Genomic DNA, 17,908 nt, shown 5'->3' with positions numbered 1-17,908 from the left:
TTTGAAAGTCATGTACAGCAGCAGTGTTTATTCCATTTATTTCAGTCTAGACATAAACAAATATTATACAAATATTTATGAATAAGCAGAAAAAAAGCTCTGCATGAAAAAAGATAGATTTCTGGTATGATTTGTCCAATTGTTACACTTATAATGTTCAGATTTGGAGTCTTTTTTGTATAACAAACATGTACAGTAGTTGTCGTTTGTTTATGTAATTCATACATGTTTCTCGTTTTTGATATAGATTAGACCGTTTTTCCTGTTTGAATGGTTTCGTTTACACTAGTAATTTTTGGGCCCTTGATAACTTGTTGTTCGGTGTGAATCAAGGTTCCGTGTTGAAGGCCGTACATTTGACCTATAATGGTTTATTTTTATAAATTGTTATTTGGAAAGAGAGTTGTCCAGATCCGGACATCCTGGCATTTAAAATTTTCAGGGGGTGATGCCAACAGGAATCCTTTAGATTTTTCATCTATTTGAAGGCGATACTTGATTATTTATATTGCATGGCCAATTATTTTGTAACCAGAGGATAAAGTATGTTAAAAATCAAAATTGAGATATTTTATAGTGTCTTTTACAATTATATTTCAAGAGTAAAACTACTATATTCAACAGGTATTGATAGATATCAATTGTATTAATTTGCATTGAAGTCTGGAAAATCTAGAGGATTCTTATTGGCATCACCTCTCAACATTGTTAACGTAACACAATTTATGCTAATCATTGATTGGTCAGTTACATGGTGTGATGTCACTGCAAATCTGAAAATTGGCACTCACGCCACATCTTTCTATATCTATATGCATGCTTCAATACATGAAGATAGACGAAACAGAAGATTGACAGACAACACAAAGCAGCTGTATATGTATTGTTATTATATGAAATAACTAATGTGGTCATGTAGACCTGTAATATGAAAATCTTAATTTAATTTAATAAATTAAAATTAGTTCAATAAAGTTCACTTCTGGATATCTGTTTTGTATACCCCATTATGTGATTTGTGGTGTGTTTGTGTGATTGGCATGAACATTTGTATATGTCTTTTTTTCACATCTGCTCCCTGGTATAGTATGTTGGTTATTTTGTTGTTCAGTGATTACAGTATTTATGCAAGTTTAGATGAATTTTTATAAAATGAAAAATTGTCCAACTTTCAGAAGTATAAAGTGTTTTGGGGATCTTATCACTTTTTTCAAACGTAGCACTATGACCTTCACCTTCAGTTGAATGATCAATACAACACTTATATTCTCAAAGAAGAACAATGAAACTGAAGTATAATTATTTCTTTATCTTTTGAAAATAAATGTTCGTAACATTAACAATGTAAATTAAGAAAAATAACAATAGGATATATATATATATATATATAAGCTGGTCCAAAACTACCAACATCTTCAATTGCACCCAATCCATTACATAGCCAAAAATACAAATGGTCCTATATCTGTCACTCTGTCATATCTGTTATACTAAAGTACCTATAACTGTTCCAAACCCAAACTGACTATCACACCCTCAAAACATCATACTGAAGTTCCCATAACTGTTGCACCCTCAAAACATCTTCCTGACGTTCGGATAACTGTCAGATCCTCAAAACATCATACTGAAGTTCCAATACCTGTCAAACATTGGTAATACCATACCAAATTTCCTACGACTGTCACATCATCATGACATCATATACCCAGGTTTTTATAACTGCCACACCCTCATAAATATCATATCCATGTTCTACTGTCTGTCACATATTGGTAACATCAAACCAAATTTCCTATGACTGTCACATCCTCATAAACATTAAACCCAGTTATGATTTTCACACCCTCATAACATCACACCAAAGTTTCTATAACTGTCACACCCTCAAAACATCATACTGAAAATCAGATAACTGTCGAACCCTCATAAACATCATACCCATGCTCTGATAGATGTCAAACATTGGTAACATCATATCAAATTTTCTATGACTGTCACACCCTCATAACATCATACCTAAGTTTCTACAACTGTCACACCCTCATAACATCACACCAACGTTTCTATAACTGTCACACCCTCATAACATCACACCAAAGTTTCTATAACTGTCACACCCTCAAAACATCACACCAAAATTTCTATAACTGTCACACCCTCCTAACATCACACCAAATTTTCTATAACCGTACCACCCTCATAACATCACACCAAAATTTCTATAACTGTCACACCCTCCTAACATCATATCCAAGTTTCTATAAATGTTACACCGACATAAACATTAAACCTTGTTTCTATAACTGTCACACCCTCATAAACATTAAACCCAGTTTATATGACTGTCACACCCTCAAAACATCACACCAAAGTTTCTATAACCGTCACACCCTCATTATATCATTATACACAAGTAGTAGAAGGGGCATTAAGATTTACCATTGTAGGTACACATAGGCTATTTGGAATTTATTGAATATTTAAAGAAAGTCCCTCAACCTGTACAGATGAACTGGACGTACATCCTATAATTGGTTTCCATTCTCTAACTTTAGTATGCTTTTATGAAACTTATACACAATGTTTATTACCAAAAAACACAGATCAAGTTTGAATGGTGTAGCATCGCAGTTACCATATATACTAAAATTATGCCTTTTTACAAACAGAAAAATTACTGAATTTTCGTTTCCATTGTTTTCCTCAAATAAATGTTATGCAACTTATACACAGTGCTAATTACCACAAAAGCTAATAAATTTGCAATTGGTGTAGTATCACTTCTACCATTCTTGAGTTATGCCCCTTTACAAATTGAACAATTGCCTTAACCTAATATTTTGAAACTTATACACAATGCTTATTACCACAAAACAAAGATATATTATGATTTTTGGTGGCCTTACTTTTACTGTTCTTTAGAAACACCCCTTTTCAAATTGAAAAAAATTGCTGATCTCTTTGTTTTTGTTTTCTTCCTTCAAGTTTGCCTCAAATAAATGCAATGAAACTGATATGCAATGATTATTAGTACAAATAAAATTGTAAAGAAAATGGGGAATATGGCACAATAGTTTCAGAGAAAAATTTTGTAAAAAGTAGAGTGAAGACAGTAAGACAACTACGGACGCCAAGTGATGCTAACAGTATGAAATTCACTCTTCTTTCTCCAGGAAACTAATCACAGATGTTAAGTTCTTGTTTGTTAATCTTATATGCAGATCAGTTAATAATAACTTTAAACCAGAGTTTCTGTTATGCGCTAATCTAAGATGAAGTGGAGAGACACCATTTCTGGCCAACTTGGTCACTGCTGCTAATGACATAAATTTCTGTTGTAAAATTTCATCATATCTTTTCTTCACATCATGAAAGGATATGTGGAAAAGGTCTCCATCAAGCACTTCCTTCTCTATTTTTTCTGTGAATAAAGTAGTCAATACTCTCACATCTTCTTTTGCATCATGTGCTTGATAAGTGCAGTTTGTAAGTTTACTGACGAGATTTTCCTGCTTGTAGTTGCCAACATCACACTTTTGGAAGATTCTTTTTGAAATTTTCAGAGTGTCAACAAAACCAAAAACATGAGAAGAAAATTCTGAAAATAATTTAAATTCAGACATTCTATTACAAACAATAGGAATGTCAAAATTACAAGCATTGTGTCCTACAAGTATGGGTTGAGGAACTTGCTTTAGATATTCAATAACATCCAAAAGAGCTTCCTGTATTGGTTTTGATAAAACTGGAATACCTCTATGGAACATAGTATTTGTTCCCCTATCGTATCTTAGCATATTCACAGCAGATGCCTGTTCAGAAATTTCACAACGTGGCTGAGCATACACATTAAAATCATCACCAGCTGCTATCTGCAAAATGTCACTATTTCTCCCTCTGCCAGTTGTTTCTGTATCAAATACAACATATGTAAAGGCATTTTCAGGTAGTGTTAATCTATTGGGAATTTCAGTTGTTTGGGTTAGTTCTTCATCTAGATGTAATTCAGCAGCTTGGTAGTAGGTAACACCTTCGTGAATTTCCTTAGTTGCTTCTTTCTTACTTTTCAATATTTTTTTCAACAGACGTTTCCTCTTTGCTTGTAAACTAATCTGCTTCGCTTTTTGAAGCTTTCTCTTAGCAGCAATTTTTAAGGCCATTCTGAAGGTATATTCTCCCGGTGATAATCCTACAGCCTTGTTAACCTATGAAAAAGAGACAAAACTTATTGCCACTAGCTTTATAAATCAAATATAAAGATATAGATTGTAGAGCATTTGATGAAAAAGTGACTAAAGTCAATTCTTTTCCCTTATGGTCATTAAGGTAAATAAAAGGTCAGATTTCCTCAGATAGATCTTTTTTATACTTTGCCAAAATAAATTCTTGTCTATGCTTTTTACGAAAACTAATAAAAAGTATGGGTCCTGGGCTATTTATCAAGATACAGGTCATACAAATTGTTCAAATAAGCCCAGATTGTTCATGAAAAAAACACATTTTTTGGCATTAATAAAAGAAATCTATGAGAATTTTGAGATAAAATATAAGAAGATATTTTTTTTAATATGCTTAAAGAAAGTTGAAAGAAAAAATGTTGTCACCAAACTTGTTGTATTGCTACAAGTAAGATACTAAATTACTCTTTCAGTCCAGTATAAAAAAAATAGTAGAAGATTTATCTCCCCTTAAATGGCCAAGCTGAAAAAATAATCTAAAAACACAAATATTTTGTATTTATTTGAACATTTTGAATAATGCAATATATCCCCAGGTTTTTCTTTCTATAAATCAACAGTCTAACATATAAATTCCCAATCTGTCTCCAAATTAGCAGATTTATACCATGAATCTACATTAAAAATTTCAATTAAGGGGAGGTAAAAGATCTGCAAAACCTATAATACATCCATGTCCAGGACAGTATGATGATAGTGGACTTATGATGAAAATATTCATGATGTAAGTGTCATACTATCATATAAAGTAATAGTACACAAGAAGACAGACCTCCAGACTCCTCAGGTGGATAAACAGCAAATACAAGTTTTAAAGCCTTTTGTTAGACTCAGCCAGGAATCTAATCCCAAACCTTCATTATGGGCAAGGCATTGACTTAGATAAGATTTCTACTTGGTTTTGTTGAAAAGTAACAGTAAGTATCAAGTTTATTAAATAATGTACACAAATGTACAAAATGTAGCTCAACAATATGAACCAAGTTTTGTGTGAAATTTTTAATATCCATATATCTTTGTCTCTGTGTCATTAACTACATGGCTTGGCATATTGTTTCCTTTGTTTTTCTTAGCTTGCAATAATTCTATACTCAAAATGTAGTTGAATTAATGCTTTTAACATGTGAAATACAGACAAAATTACAAAAACTTAACAATAACCAAAGAATCATAAAAATTAAATCATGGTCAGATGAAACAAAGCCAGACAGACATGTACACCTTACAATCATTCCACATACCAGGTTTAATCTGCCTGCCTGTCTATCACTTATAGTTCTATCTAACACAAACCTTTTCTAAATACTTGTGACCCTCGTTCTTCTGCAGAACAGATGCTGAAATTCTCCCTGTCAGAGATTTGCTTGATCCAAATGACCTGTAAATATTAAGGTTGAAAGTCCCATTTATAATGCAGTTGAACAAGTATTTTTTGTATGAAAAATTAAATGCAAAACAACATGTTTACAATGAACAATGAGGCAAGTGTTGACAGAATAAACAAGTGAAACAAATCTGAAAACGCATCACACGGTATAGCTGACTTATATAAATCCTGAAACTTAATTTCAGAAATCCTTGTATTTTAGTTCCTGAGAAAAATGTGACGAAAATTTTCAACTTGGCTATCATGTGTAAAATCATACAAGTGTTCGGTAAACAGGAAGTTGTCAAGTGATCAATCTGAAAACGCATTAAACAGTATAGCTGACTTTAAATATATAAATCCTGAAACCAAATTTCAGAAATCCTTGTATTGTAGTTCCTGAGAAAAATGCGACGAAAAATATTCATGGGACGGACGGACTGACGGAAGGCCAGACAGAGGTAAAACAGTATACCCCCCTTTTTAAAGCTGGGTTATAATGATTGGTTTGATGTATAAATTATTGAGTGGCTGATTAAATGCATATTAAGGATAAAAATATTCCAAAAATTTGGTTGCTAATGAAGTGTGACTGGAGCAGGCCCCTTTAAGGCAGCCTTTGGCAGTGATATTGTTGGCTTTTTTCAAAACTACTTCTACCTTTTTTTATAAGGAATATATGCGTCATTTTCCTGGAATTGGGAAATCTGGAATAAACCATAAATTTGACTGAAACTTCAATTTACAGACCCATTTTCAAGAGTCAAACCCTGCTTTAAAATAAGACCCCATTTTGTCAGTAAATTAATGATACATAAATATACCCTAAAATGTGCACATAATCCTAATATAGAAATTTTAGGCAAAAAAATTGATCAAATGAGTGTTTTTCAGTTTGTATTTATGCACGATTTCTACTGAGACTGCACTGTTTGTGGAAAAGGTTGTCTTTTTGGGAAAAATTTAAAGCCATTTTTTTTTCAAATTTGGATTATTCTCCAGGGGGAAAAGCCTTTATTCTCCACTAATTTAAGGCAAACAAATATCACTGATTGGGCCCCCCCCCCCCCCCCCTTATAAAAATTTCTTGATCCGCCAGTGATAGTTGTTGATTTGTGTGTTATTTTGATCTCGTGTGGAGAGTTGTTTTATTGGCAATCATACCCTATCTTCTTTTTTATATCATATAAATTCTTATTCATAATGAATATGAACAGATATCTTACTTGTTTTTTGGAGCTTTTGTTGAAACTATGAAATTAAAGTTCTCATTTGCTTGGGTTGATCCTAAGTTGGTCAAGCAGGCAGCTCTATCTTTTTGGCTGTTTACAATGGCTTTAAGATCTGTCTGAAGACTTGGACATGTGAGAGGCTTACCCTGCGGTAGACTGCGGTACCTATAAAATTGATTGTTTAAATGTTAAGGATAAAAATCACAACCCAAAACAACTTTTTAGACACAAAAAATAATCAAATAATCAGTTGTACAATACATGTACAAAGCATTATCATAACTCAAGTATATCTGACTTCTGTGTTTATTGGCTAAGAATCTCAACATATATTTTTTTATTCTTGTTTTATATTTACCTATATATATACATTATATATTAACATAGTGGTATCAACTAATAACTTTTTATACTTGAATATTTTGCACAATGGGACACCTTATTGTTATTGAACTTGTTATATGTAATCTGTATAAGAAAATAACAGACTTTAAACAGATTTTTTTAAGGATCTTTTCCCAGGCATCTCATCTAATGTCCCCCTGTTCTTTGGGGGGTTAACGCTGCAAGGACTTTACAAGGTATCATTGTTAAGAAGTTAAAGCTGCAAACCAATTTTAAAGATATCCAGTTCAGAAGTAGATTAAATGCTAAATATTTACAATAGTATTAGTAGCATTAAACTATTTGAAATAAATATTTTTTTCTTTTTCTTAAAGAACTATGTACTATACCTGAATTGAGAAGGATTCTTCTGATAACTGCACCAGGTAGCATCTTCACTGGCACAAAGAGAGTGGTCACATATAAATGTGGAACTATAATATCCAGTGATTTTCTAAGACTCTCTGGCTCTTTTGTCTGGCATTCTTTTATGGCGTACATGAAGCATCTCCCAATGTAAGATATTACATTTGGTTGTTTTAGAACTTTATATTTGTGGCTAAGCTTATATAGTTTTGATGTGATGCCTTTTTTAGTGTGGTTACTGTCATCTTTCTTTTCAATTGAAGGGAAAACAGCTTTCAGTCGAGAAGTTGTGGTCGAGTCATTATCACCATGGATGACATCTATTGCACATCCAGTTTCCTCTAACTCTCTGGCCATTGATATTGCCATGTCAGGCTCCATTGCCTTACTAGAACCATCCCAGTTTTTTGAACATTCATGTACAGGTATAGTGTGGTTTTTACTCTGATATAGGGCACATATCTGGCAAGATTTACTTCTAAGAGAGAACTGCAATACCTTTCCTGTTTCTTTCCCAATTAATGATGCATGGCCTGAAATTATGGACGTTATTTTTACATAAAATGATTCCAAACAGGTAAATTTCCATGAAGGCAGACGTAAAAAGAGTTATGTCTTTTGTAAATATTAATTACATATAAAATTGCATGTGTACAAGTTTTACCAGATTTTTATGACATTTATATCATTTGTTTTTTATCAGCAATGTTTAGGACAAATTAGAAAATCAGTGTAGATCAATTATTTTTAAAAGAGTTATGTCCCTTGAAAATATCAATTATATTGAAAAATGTATTGTAAGCATTCGAAATGATTCCAAATGCTTACATTTCTATAAGATAATAATACTATAAGATAATAATACATTTGTACATGCAATATGAAAAGTTTAAAATAACTAAAAATTTAATTTATTTTTTGGTAATTGATCTTGGAGTAAGTTTAAGTTAGACAGATAAAAAATGTGCAACATAATGAACACTGAATTTAGTTTTGTACATAAATCAGGCCATTAGTTTTCTCGTTTAAATTGTTTGCCATTTGTCATTTCACTGCCCTTTAGAGCTAGCTTTGCAATATTGGTTTTACTCATTGTTCAAGACCACATGGTGGGACATATAGTTGTTAATATCTAAATGTTTTGGTTTATAGGGAATAAATGTCTAAATTTAGCAATCATACCACATCTTTCTTATTTTCATACAAGTAAAAATAAACAGAAAAATTCTCACCTGTATTACTATTATAATTCCATCCTGTACCCCTTTTCTGCCACCCACCGTCAAAGCTTACTTCCATCTTTAAAAAAAAATAGATACATACATATATTAAATACATGTACTGAAGAATTCATGTTAGGCAAGAAATAAAATTTGAACTGTTTGATGTTGCCTAACCAACAATCTATAAAGCAGTCTACCTATATTCTAAAAAGCTATTTTACAGAAGCAGATTTTGGCAACAGATTATAAAATATTTGCTCTTTCAATGATGAAAATGATGGAATACATAGTTACTTTCCAAAATATTGTTCCTGATCAATATCAAGCCAGTCCTAAATCAGCCCCATATCTAGAAATGTTTAGTGTTTATATATGCAATTGTAGTGAGTTTAAGTGTGCACTTTTCGATAATCCCTATTTTCAAGTAAGTAAGCGGTCCATGGGTTTTCTTTGCTACAAAACAGGAGAAAAGCTCAGCAATTAGCTCTCCCTTTCGTCATGTTTTTGAAGCTCATAAAAAATAAATTTTATATTTTCCAACAATGTACATATATATTGTATATTTATTCATGATAATTAATATAAAAATAATCATTTGGAATTTTAAGTTTATTACCTTTCCATTTCCCTTTTCAATTTCTTCCTTTTGGGCCTCAAGACAAGATTTTTTGGCTACGGTCTCCAGAGTTGTATCAATTTTTTGTTCCCTTCTCTTAAGAGTGGACGGCACAACTGGTGGTAAATTTAAAGTTGCAAGGAAGTTGTTAATCTGTACTGGGCCCATTCCTGTGTGTACCATGGCTACAATATTTTGCATACATTTTAGTTTAAAGAACAATCGCTTCCAAGAAAAGTCACATTTTTATCACATTAAATGCACCAACACTGAAATGAAATATCAATTCATTATTAAAATCATGATTGTCAAATTGACATATTTATTCCGTATTAATTTTTCATGCAAGCTGAAGGAAAAGTTGAAAATGTATACATAGTATTGGATGAACGAAATTTTAGTCATTGAGCTTTATAATAAGTCACTTAAACTTTAATCCCTTTTTTAACTACATAAGGAAGAAATTAAATTAGGGACTGCCTGATCCAACACCACTTTTTCCAATAATGTAAAATCTCATCTTAGGGCGAAATTTGATGGGCATAAAATTTACATCCGTCATCATGGTAATATACTTTTCTTTTGCCTAATATAAATCATTCTAATGTAGACAGGAAATGAGAAAATAATAATTTATAAAGCAGCAAAATTTAATCTTTAACCTTATAGTATTGGATTCAAACTTTAACAGGTCATGATAAATCTATACCAAATATCAAATATCAAATTAATATCTATGTAGATCTTCCCACTGCATCAGCTTGTCTTGCAAAACAGGCATTGGACTTCAGACAATCGCTGAAATGCAGTTGTAAGGGGAAAAGAGGGGGGGAATTATTTTTTTAAATGGTTTAAAAATAACAAAATAGTGTAAAATAATTGATTTCTTCCTATTGAAATCAGAGTGATTGTAATACCCCCACCCAGGGTTTGAAATTAGCAGGAGCCCACACGCCAATGGCCCCTAAAATTTGATGTGGGCTTCTTAAATTTCAGTTTTCTTGGGTATTGGGTCCGTTCGCCCTAATAACATGTTCCCCCTGGGATTATTCTTCCATAGCGTCCATTGCCCTACTAAAATAAATATAATATTCAGGGCATTGAAGTTAAATAAACTTATTCAGACAGATTCAGTCTTTTTATTGCTTGTTTAGGATCAGTAAATTCAGTGGTCCGAATTATTGAGATCCTTGTCTTTTCAGTTGATGGATTAATAATAAAAACAAATGTTTTGTTTTGTTTTGATAAAATATTCAGCTTTAAATTAATGAAAACAATGATGTACGAAATGTAAACCACGAAACGGATTTACAAGTTCCTTTATTATTATACTATGAGACTACTATAAATAATCTGTCAATTTTTCAACAAATTTTAACATAGTTTTTTTTTTGTTTAAATACTTAAAATCATGCAACTAGACTGAGACTCCTACTGTAGTAGTCTCACAACTAGACAACAGTTAAAAACAAGAATGTGTCCACAGTACATGGATGCCCTACTCGCACTACCATTTTCTATGTTTAGTGGACCGTGAAATTGAAATAAATTCTCTAATTTGGCATTAAAATTAGAATGATCTTATCAAAGGGAACATGTATACTAAGTTTCAAGTTGATTGGACTTCTACTTTATCAAAAACTACCTTGACCAAAAACTTTAACCTGAAATTTGCACTGTCATTTTCTATGTTCAGTGATTGTGAATCGAAAAATTGGGGTAAAAACTCTAACTTGGCATTTAAATTAGAAAGATCCTAAATGGGCACATGTATACTAAGTTTCAAGTTGATTGGACTTCAACTTCATCAAAAACTATATATACATGTACTTTGACCAAAAACTTTAACCTGAAGTGGGACAGACGGATGAACGAACAGACGGATGACGGATGGACGAACGGATGCACAGACCAGAAAGCATAATGCCCCTCTTCTATCGTAGGTGGGGCATAAAAAATAATAAAACAGGGCGAATGTATCCTGAGCAAACAGGTATCAGTTAATAATCAGGGCGAACAGGTACTAGGGTGAATGTAAATCAGTGAGGAATTCAGAATGGACCCAGATTCCTTTTCTTATATAGGAATATATATTTGGCATACACAATTTAAGCTGTGGGCTACAGCTGCCAGTCTTCAGTTAAATCCCTGCCCACCCCATCCATACATTTGTAGATTACATAGTTGTTCCCTTTCATTTTTTTTCTATAATATTTAAATGTATGTACAAAAAACATTGTAATTACCTAGTGCTAATTTTGAATTGATGTCAAATGTTCCGTTGTTTCTCTTTCCTGTTTTAACGTCGTTTAATGAACTGCACACACTGTTCTGACACCTTATAAAAAGTATGCTGCCTAAACCATATCGTCTCTCGCTCTCGATGTCGGCCAGGTGTAGTCGAGCATTACACGAGGTGCAAAACATCTGTTGGGCTAAGGCTTGAAGCTCGACTACCCGTCTACCTGTCTTCCAGTCATTATTAAGAGATGGGTCAATGGTACAGCTTGCACCAAGTTCAAGATCTGAGTCTGAGAAAACTGGATAAGTGTTGGCATGCACGTAGTTGTGATCTGCTGTAATGGGCTCATCAACAGGATGACTTACTAATATATTTCTTCTGGACTCTTGAGCTTTGAATTGCTTAACAAATGACTTTTTCGATTGAAATTTTCCTGTTTTACTTCGCAACATTTTGCAGACGATAAGTAGAATGATTGCAAATTATGTTTGCATTGACAAGGTAAATTTCGCTGATTTCAAACGCTCGAGTGAATCAGCGTTATTCCACGATTTGAATACGAGTTGTCTCCCTGTGAACGCAAACCTTACCTTAAACAAATTGAAATTCTCAGTTTTGAAATAAACACAACTCATTCTAATATATCAAATGCTCCATTAATATCTTTAAATAAGGAATAAGGTTTACTTTGAAGAAAAAAATAAAATAAAGACAAAAAGTAACACATTAGGTCCCATTGCATCATGTTCATTCATTTACAACAACAACCAATAGTTTGGTATTACAATATTTAACCAGTACAGTTGAATAAATATTGTTTTCTTCTTTTTCAATCAATACAAACAAAATTATGAAAGGTATTTATATGCACACCAACAAACAAAAAATCACAACATAAAACGTATGAAATATATAGCACGTTTTGTAATCAGTATAACATATACATATACAGACTAAACATTGTAGAGAAATTAATGTATTACTGAAAAATTATTACTCCAGGGTTTTCGATATCACAAACTAGTCAAAACCTTTACTAAATTTTATCATCGGTATAAGGTTAGGACATCATTCGTAAATATAGCTCAACATGCAGACTTTTTAGGTTTAGGTATTTCACATCCAATTTTATGGAAATATTCTTTATAAAGCACAAAAAGGTCAGTATTCACCGCAGAAACTAACAAAACCTTTAAATAGACTTATTAAGAACGAATATAGTTACGGTACTGTTGTCAGGTCATTAAAAATTGCATATTTTGGCGTTAATATTGATTCACTTATAGGGTCTTTGCATCGGAACTAAACACATTTATTCAAAAACCAGTTGTTGGCATGACACGGGTTATGTTCTTATCATAAATGTTATGATATGATACTAAACCCTTAACGGGAAGGATTGTGCCTGATATTCATATGATGAAATCATAATCTTTCAATCAGTTGTATTGGAGTCTGGAGCTGGCATGTCAGTTAACTGCTAGTAGTCTGTTGTTACTTATGTTTAATTATCATTTTGGTTTTTTTCTTTGGTTACATCTTCTGACATCAGACTCGGACTTCTCTTGAATTGAATTTTAGATGTACGTATTGTTATGCGTTTACGTTTCTACATTGGCTAGAGGTATAGGGGGAGGGTTGAGATCTTATAAACATGTTTAACCCCGCCGCATTTTTGCATCTGTCCCAAGTCAGGAGCTTCTGGTCTTTGTTAGTCTTGTATTATTTTAATTTTAGTTTCTTGTGTACAATTTGGAAATTAGTATGGCGGCCAGCTGAAGACGCCTCCAGGTGCGGGAATTTCTCGTTACATTGAAGACCTGTTGGTGACCTTCTGCTGTTGTTTTTTTCTATTGTCGGGTTGTTGTCTCTTTGATGCATTCCCCATTTCCATTCTCAATTTTAATGATCAAATTATTCATTTAACTTAAAAAAATCCAGTGGTGGTAGCAATGATTTCCCTTAGATGTCAGATTTACAAATACTTTTTGTTTTGTTTCAAGTGATATAAAAGAGCGGAATTTGAAAATAATATTTTGTTGTAAGCAGTCAGTATGGCCAAAATGTGTAAAATAAATTAAAAAAAATTGCCAACATATAATTATCTTGAAAAAAAAAAGTTAAATTACATAATTAGCTCCTGTTCATGTGACCTTCAATTTATGATATGATTGATGTTCTGATTCCTCTGCTTTTATTCATGTAGTGCCCGTCAAATCTTAGGGCTTTTTTTTTATTTTATAACAATAAACTTTTGAAAACGTTATATCGATTTTTTCATAGTTATTGAAAGAAAAAAGATGGTAGTGTTTAAAGTGTGAACGTTAAGACAAAATTGTTACTGCTAAATGTTCAACATAATTTAAATGTCAACGCACAATCGAACCTAACATTTTTCTGTTTTCTGAGTTATGTTATTCTTATACTTTCAATCTTTAACAGTCTGTTTTAAAAACTAGGTATTTTAAAACAGAGCAAACATCGTTAATTTAACTAGAATTAAGGGTTAATTAAACTGAAGATTGCCTTGTTCGCAATTGTAACACCTGGTTAATTGACTGTATTTGTCGAGATTTGTTCATTTTGGAATAGGTTCAGCTAGTGAAATTGCTTTATCTGAAACAGCAGAGACAAATATATGCGTACCATGCTTTAGAAATTCAATATAATAATCAAGACTATCGTACAAGTTTCCTTTAAAGTCATACTTCAATTGTCCACACACCTCTTTTGTCGGTATCCTCAAATGTACAATTTTATCCTTTATCCTAAAATATAACATTTTTTCGTTCCTTTTTTTAATATAAATTAGTATTTTCGTTGAAATCGTGTTACATACAATTTGATAACGTTTGGGCCTTTTATAGCTGACTATGCGGTATGGACTTTGCTCATTGTTGAAGGCCGTACGGTGAATGATAGTTGCTAGTATCTGTGTCATTTGATCTCTTGTGGAGAGTTGTCTTGTTGACAATCCTACCACAACACGACGAGTGCAAATCAGGGATCATGAACTAACTGACGTTCAAACTTATAAGTTAAACAGGAATAAACTATGCCAAGGCAAATAAATTCTAACAACAATAGACGAACAAGTAATTTAAACTATAATTACAACTATAATTCGTAGAACTCGTTAGCGGTAAAAAAACTTATGACTTGGAACTTTTAAGTAAAACATTAGTATCACCGGACGATATTAATAATATTGAATATTAACCCTGAAGTTTAACAAAAACGGCGGTAAACTAAAATTGAGAACTGTGGTACACATTTTAATACAACCGATGGTTGTTTTAACAATCATGTTTTGAGTGTCTTTTTATGATAACTGATATCTGAATATTTTCAGATATCATTTGCCTACACATATTTTATTCACCTTAAAACTTAAAACCACAAAGCACATTACAATTGATACTTACACAATACTTAATACATAGTTTCCAGTTAATGTTCTACTTTCTCTTACGAAAAAAGCACCATCCCCCATATATCTGTATTTTTGTAGAAGAGTTTCTGCTTCCACGCGTGTCATCTTTCCATGATATCATGGCTCGTTGTTCAATGGCTCGTTAACCTGCAATGATGATTTTCGAAATACTTAGGTTTGGCTTTCTAACTATTTTGATCTGAGCGTCACTGATGAGTCTTGTTTAGACGAAACTCGCGTTTAATGTATCAAATCATTAGCCTGGTACTTTTGATAACATTTAATATTCTAAAATGGGGATTGAGTCAGATTGGGTAATACAGAATTTTAGTATAAAGAAACATATCTGTGTTCCTTCCCATAGTCAATAATTTTGGCAGCTATTGTTTTATATTTCATTGTTTTTCGTTTGTTTTTGAATTGATATTGATGGCAGATCTCAGATGATTTCTCTACATCTTTTTTTATTCTTATAATTAATACTTAAGTGCAATAAATGTAGATTCAAGTGTTAAAATGTTTTTTTTTAAATCTTCAGATGAAGATGAACGCTTGTTGGTTATCAGATATGACCCCATAAGCACCATGCATGTATCAAGTGAACTTGTAATTAAAGATACTACCGACACAGATAAGTCTGCTTCATATTTAGACCTTTTTTTCTCGAAATGACTACTGATGGTAGGTTGAGTACCAAAATTTATGACAATTTTCCAATATTCAACTTTCCATTTCCGTTTAGCAACATCCCAGCGGTACCAACATATGGAGTAAATGTGTGTTTAACTGAAACGTTACTCTAGAGCTAACTCAAAGTACGTTGATTTCGTTGAACGAGGACTACTGCTTTCTCAAAAGTTAATAAGACAGGGCCTTGAATCAATCAAATTAAGGTCATCACTCAAGAATTTTTACGGTTGCCATCATGTGCTGATGCCCATTATGACATAAGTGTATCAGAAATCATATCTGATATTCTTCCTCAGTCATAATAACCTTCCATTATTACCAAACTGAACAAAGAAATAACACGACGGGTGTCGTATACGGTGCAGGAAATGCTTACCCTTCCGGAGCACCTGATTTCACTCCCGGTTTTTAGTGGAGTTTGTGTTGTTTCTTATTTATTATTTATAACTGTTGATGTAAATGTCCTTTCGTTTTTTTTTTGTCTTTGTTAACTCCTCGGTTTGATTGTTATTGTCTTGATTGATAAATAAAACATTTCAACAAAGATGCGTTGGAAAAGACACGTGGAATCAACTTGTTGTAGTGGTTGTAAGCATTTTTAGTTTTAAAATGAACAATGTTTCCTTGTATGGTCGATGGAATTGCGATATGTCATCACAATTCGTATTTACTCAATATCAACGATGGAATGTCAAATGAATATAAGACAAAAAAAAAATCCATATTTTCTATTCCTTTTGTGAAACATTTTTTTTTATTGCAAACACACCAGAAGTTCAGTCTTGCAGTCAGTATCTTCATACATTTTTTAAGAGTGTTGCTCGGTCAATAGTTTTGTATGTTTATTGTGTGCACTATTGTTTTTTTTTTTGTCTTGACCATGGTATGAATATTTGTTTGGTATCGTTTATCTTTTATCTAAAGCTAGACTGTTTGTCATATTAGCTTATTTTGGTTAATAGTATGCAGGATATAATTTAATTTTATAGTATACACTATTGTTTAATAATATCTTGATATCAAATGTCTTTTTTTGTACTCTGGCTTCTGCATCCTTTATTTAAAAAAAGAAAGTTTGGTGTTTCTTTTTTTTTTTGGTGAAAAAAAATCAACTGTTATTTTTGATTTAAGCAAACAAGTCTAAAAAATGGTACAATGCATGTTTTTATCGACCACACTAAAAACAAATTTGGACTGGGTTTTTGTCAAATATATTAGAGAAAACAATTATAAAGAAACAATTTTAATGATTTAAATCACTCAAAATATGTGCACTAAAAAGTACTAGCATATGGTATAACCTTTAAAACTAAAAATAAAATTATATAAGAAAGAAGTTAGTTTAAGAGAAGTATAAGTCCGATGTCAGAATATGAAACAAGAAAATTAAAAACCAATTGTTCAGAGAACAATTGAAGGTCTTTACACCAAAAAAAAAACAGGATTTTAATATGAAAGGTGTAGAATTAAGTTTAAAATGTCATTTCGATCCTCAATTGATAGCTTATTGTATGCTGATTCCAAAAATATATGGTTTCTATACAATATTTTTAAATAAGGGAGATAATTTCTTACTTCCAGTTTGAAAATTGCTATTTCCGATACTATTTGACTATTTACTTGACACTGATTCTAAAAATATCTTGTTCTATATACTTTTATGTTAATAAAGAACAATAAATAGCTACTTCCGGTTTAAACAAGGTCACTTCCGGTTGTTTTTTTCAAGGTTAAATGGTTTGATACCGTTTGCCAAAAGTCTTATGGCTTTATCATGTATACTCATGAGGTAAAAGCAAAGGTCAATATCTAGAACGTCAAATTAAGCTATGACCTTGAAATCAATTTCAAGGTCATTAACCAAGAACCTCAAATCAAAAGACCATAGATCTTAATTATGTTTGGTTAATGAGTTATATCACCATACGCCTATTTTTAAATACCAAAGGGGAGAAAACTCCCTTTTATGTTTAACATACCCTTGTAATCAAAATTTTTTTGTTACGACATGTTGCAAATAACAATTCAGAAAAAAATGATTTGTAGATATCTTATACGGTTTCTGAAAATGAGTGGAAAGAAGCAAAATTCAAAAATTAGAATATGACCTTGACC

At 32.0% G+C, this 17,908-nt stretch overlaps 1 protein-coding gene and 1 long non-coding RNA gene across 2 annotated transcripts; both read right to left on the bottom strand.

The window, feature by feature from the left end:
- Positions 1-4,174: 4,174 nt before the first annotated feature.
- LOC134690320 (uncharacterized) lies at positions 4,175-7,639 on the bottom strand. Its single transcript, XR_010101907.1, has 4 exons — positions 7,574-7,639; positions 6,834-7,004; positions 5,535-5,619; positions 4,175-4,208 (listed from the first exon to the last, which is right to left on the bottom strand). It is a non-coding gene; the product is annotated as an uncharacterized LOC134690320 (long non-coding RNA).
- A 72-nt stretch (positions 7,640-7,711) lies between these two features.
- LOC134689985 (uncharacterized) lies at positions 7,712-12,224 on the bottom strand. Its single transcript, XM_063549957.1, has 5 exons — positions 11,675-12,224; positions 9,429-9,613; positions 8,822-8,888; positions 7,829-8,122; positions 7,712-7,731 (listed from the first exon to the last, which is right to left on the bottom strand). Exons 1-5 carry the CDS (start codon positions 12,120-12,122, stop codon positions 7,712-7,714), a joined length of 1,014 nt encoding a protein of 337 aa, XP_063406027.1. The 5' UTR covers positions 12,123-12,224.
- Positions 12,225-17,908: the final 5,684 nt, after the last annotated feature.

Source organism: Mytilus trossulus, chromosome 11 (assembly GCF_036588685.1).
Source record: "Mytilus trossulus isolate FHL-02 chromosome 11, PNRI_Mtr1.1.1.hap1, whole genome shotgun sequence".
In the NCBI taxonomy this organism is placed as follows: Eukaryota; Metazoa; Mollusca; class Bivalvia; order Mytilida; family Mytilidae; genus Mytilus; species Mytilus trossulus.
Note: the sequence above shows the minus strand (reverse complement) of the source record. Positions and strands in the feature narration are given on the sequence as shown.

Bases quoted from the DNA above. Each gene is read 5' to 3' on its own strand.
- LOC134689985 (XM_063549957.1), bottom strand. From the start codon at position 12,122: ATGTTGCGAAGTAAAACAGGAAAATTTCAATCGAAAAAGTCATTTGTT. The intron at 9,614-11,674 runs GTAATTACAATG...AAAATATTGTAG, and splicing joins CAATTCAAAATTAGCACTAG to CCATGGTACACACAGGAATG. The intron at 8,889-9,428 runs GTAATAAACTTA...TTTTTTTTAAAG, and splicing joins TTGAAAAGGGAAATGGAAAG to ATGGAAGTAAGCTTTGACGG.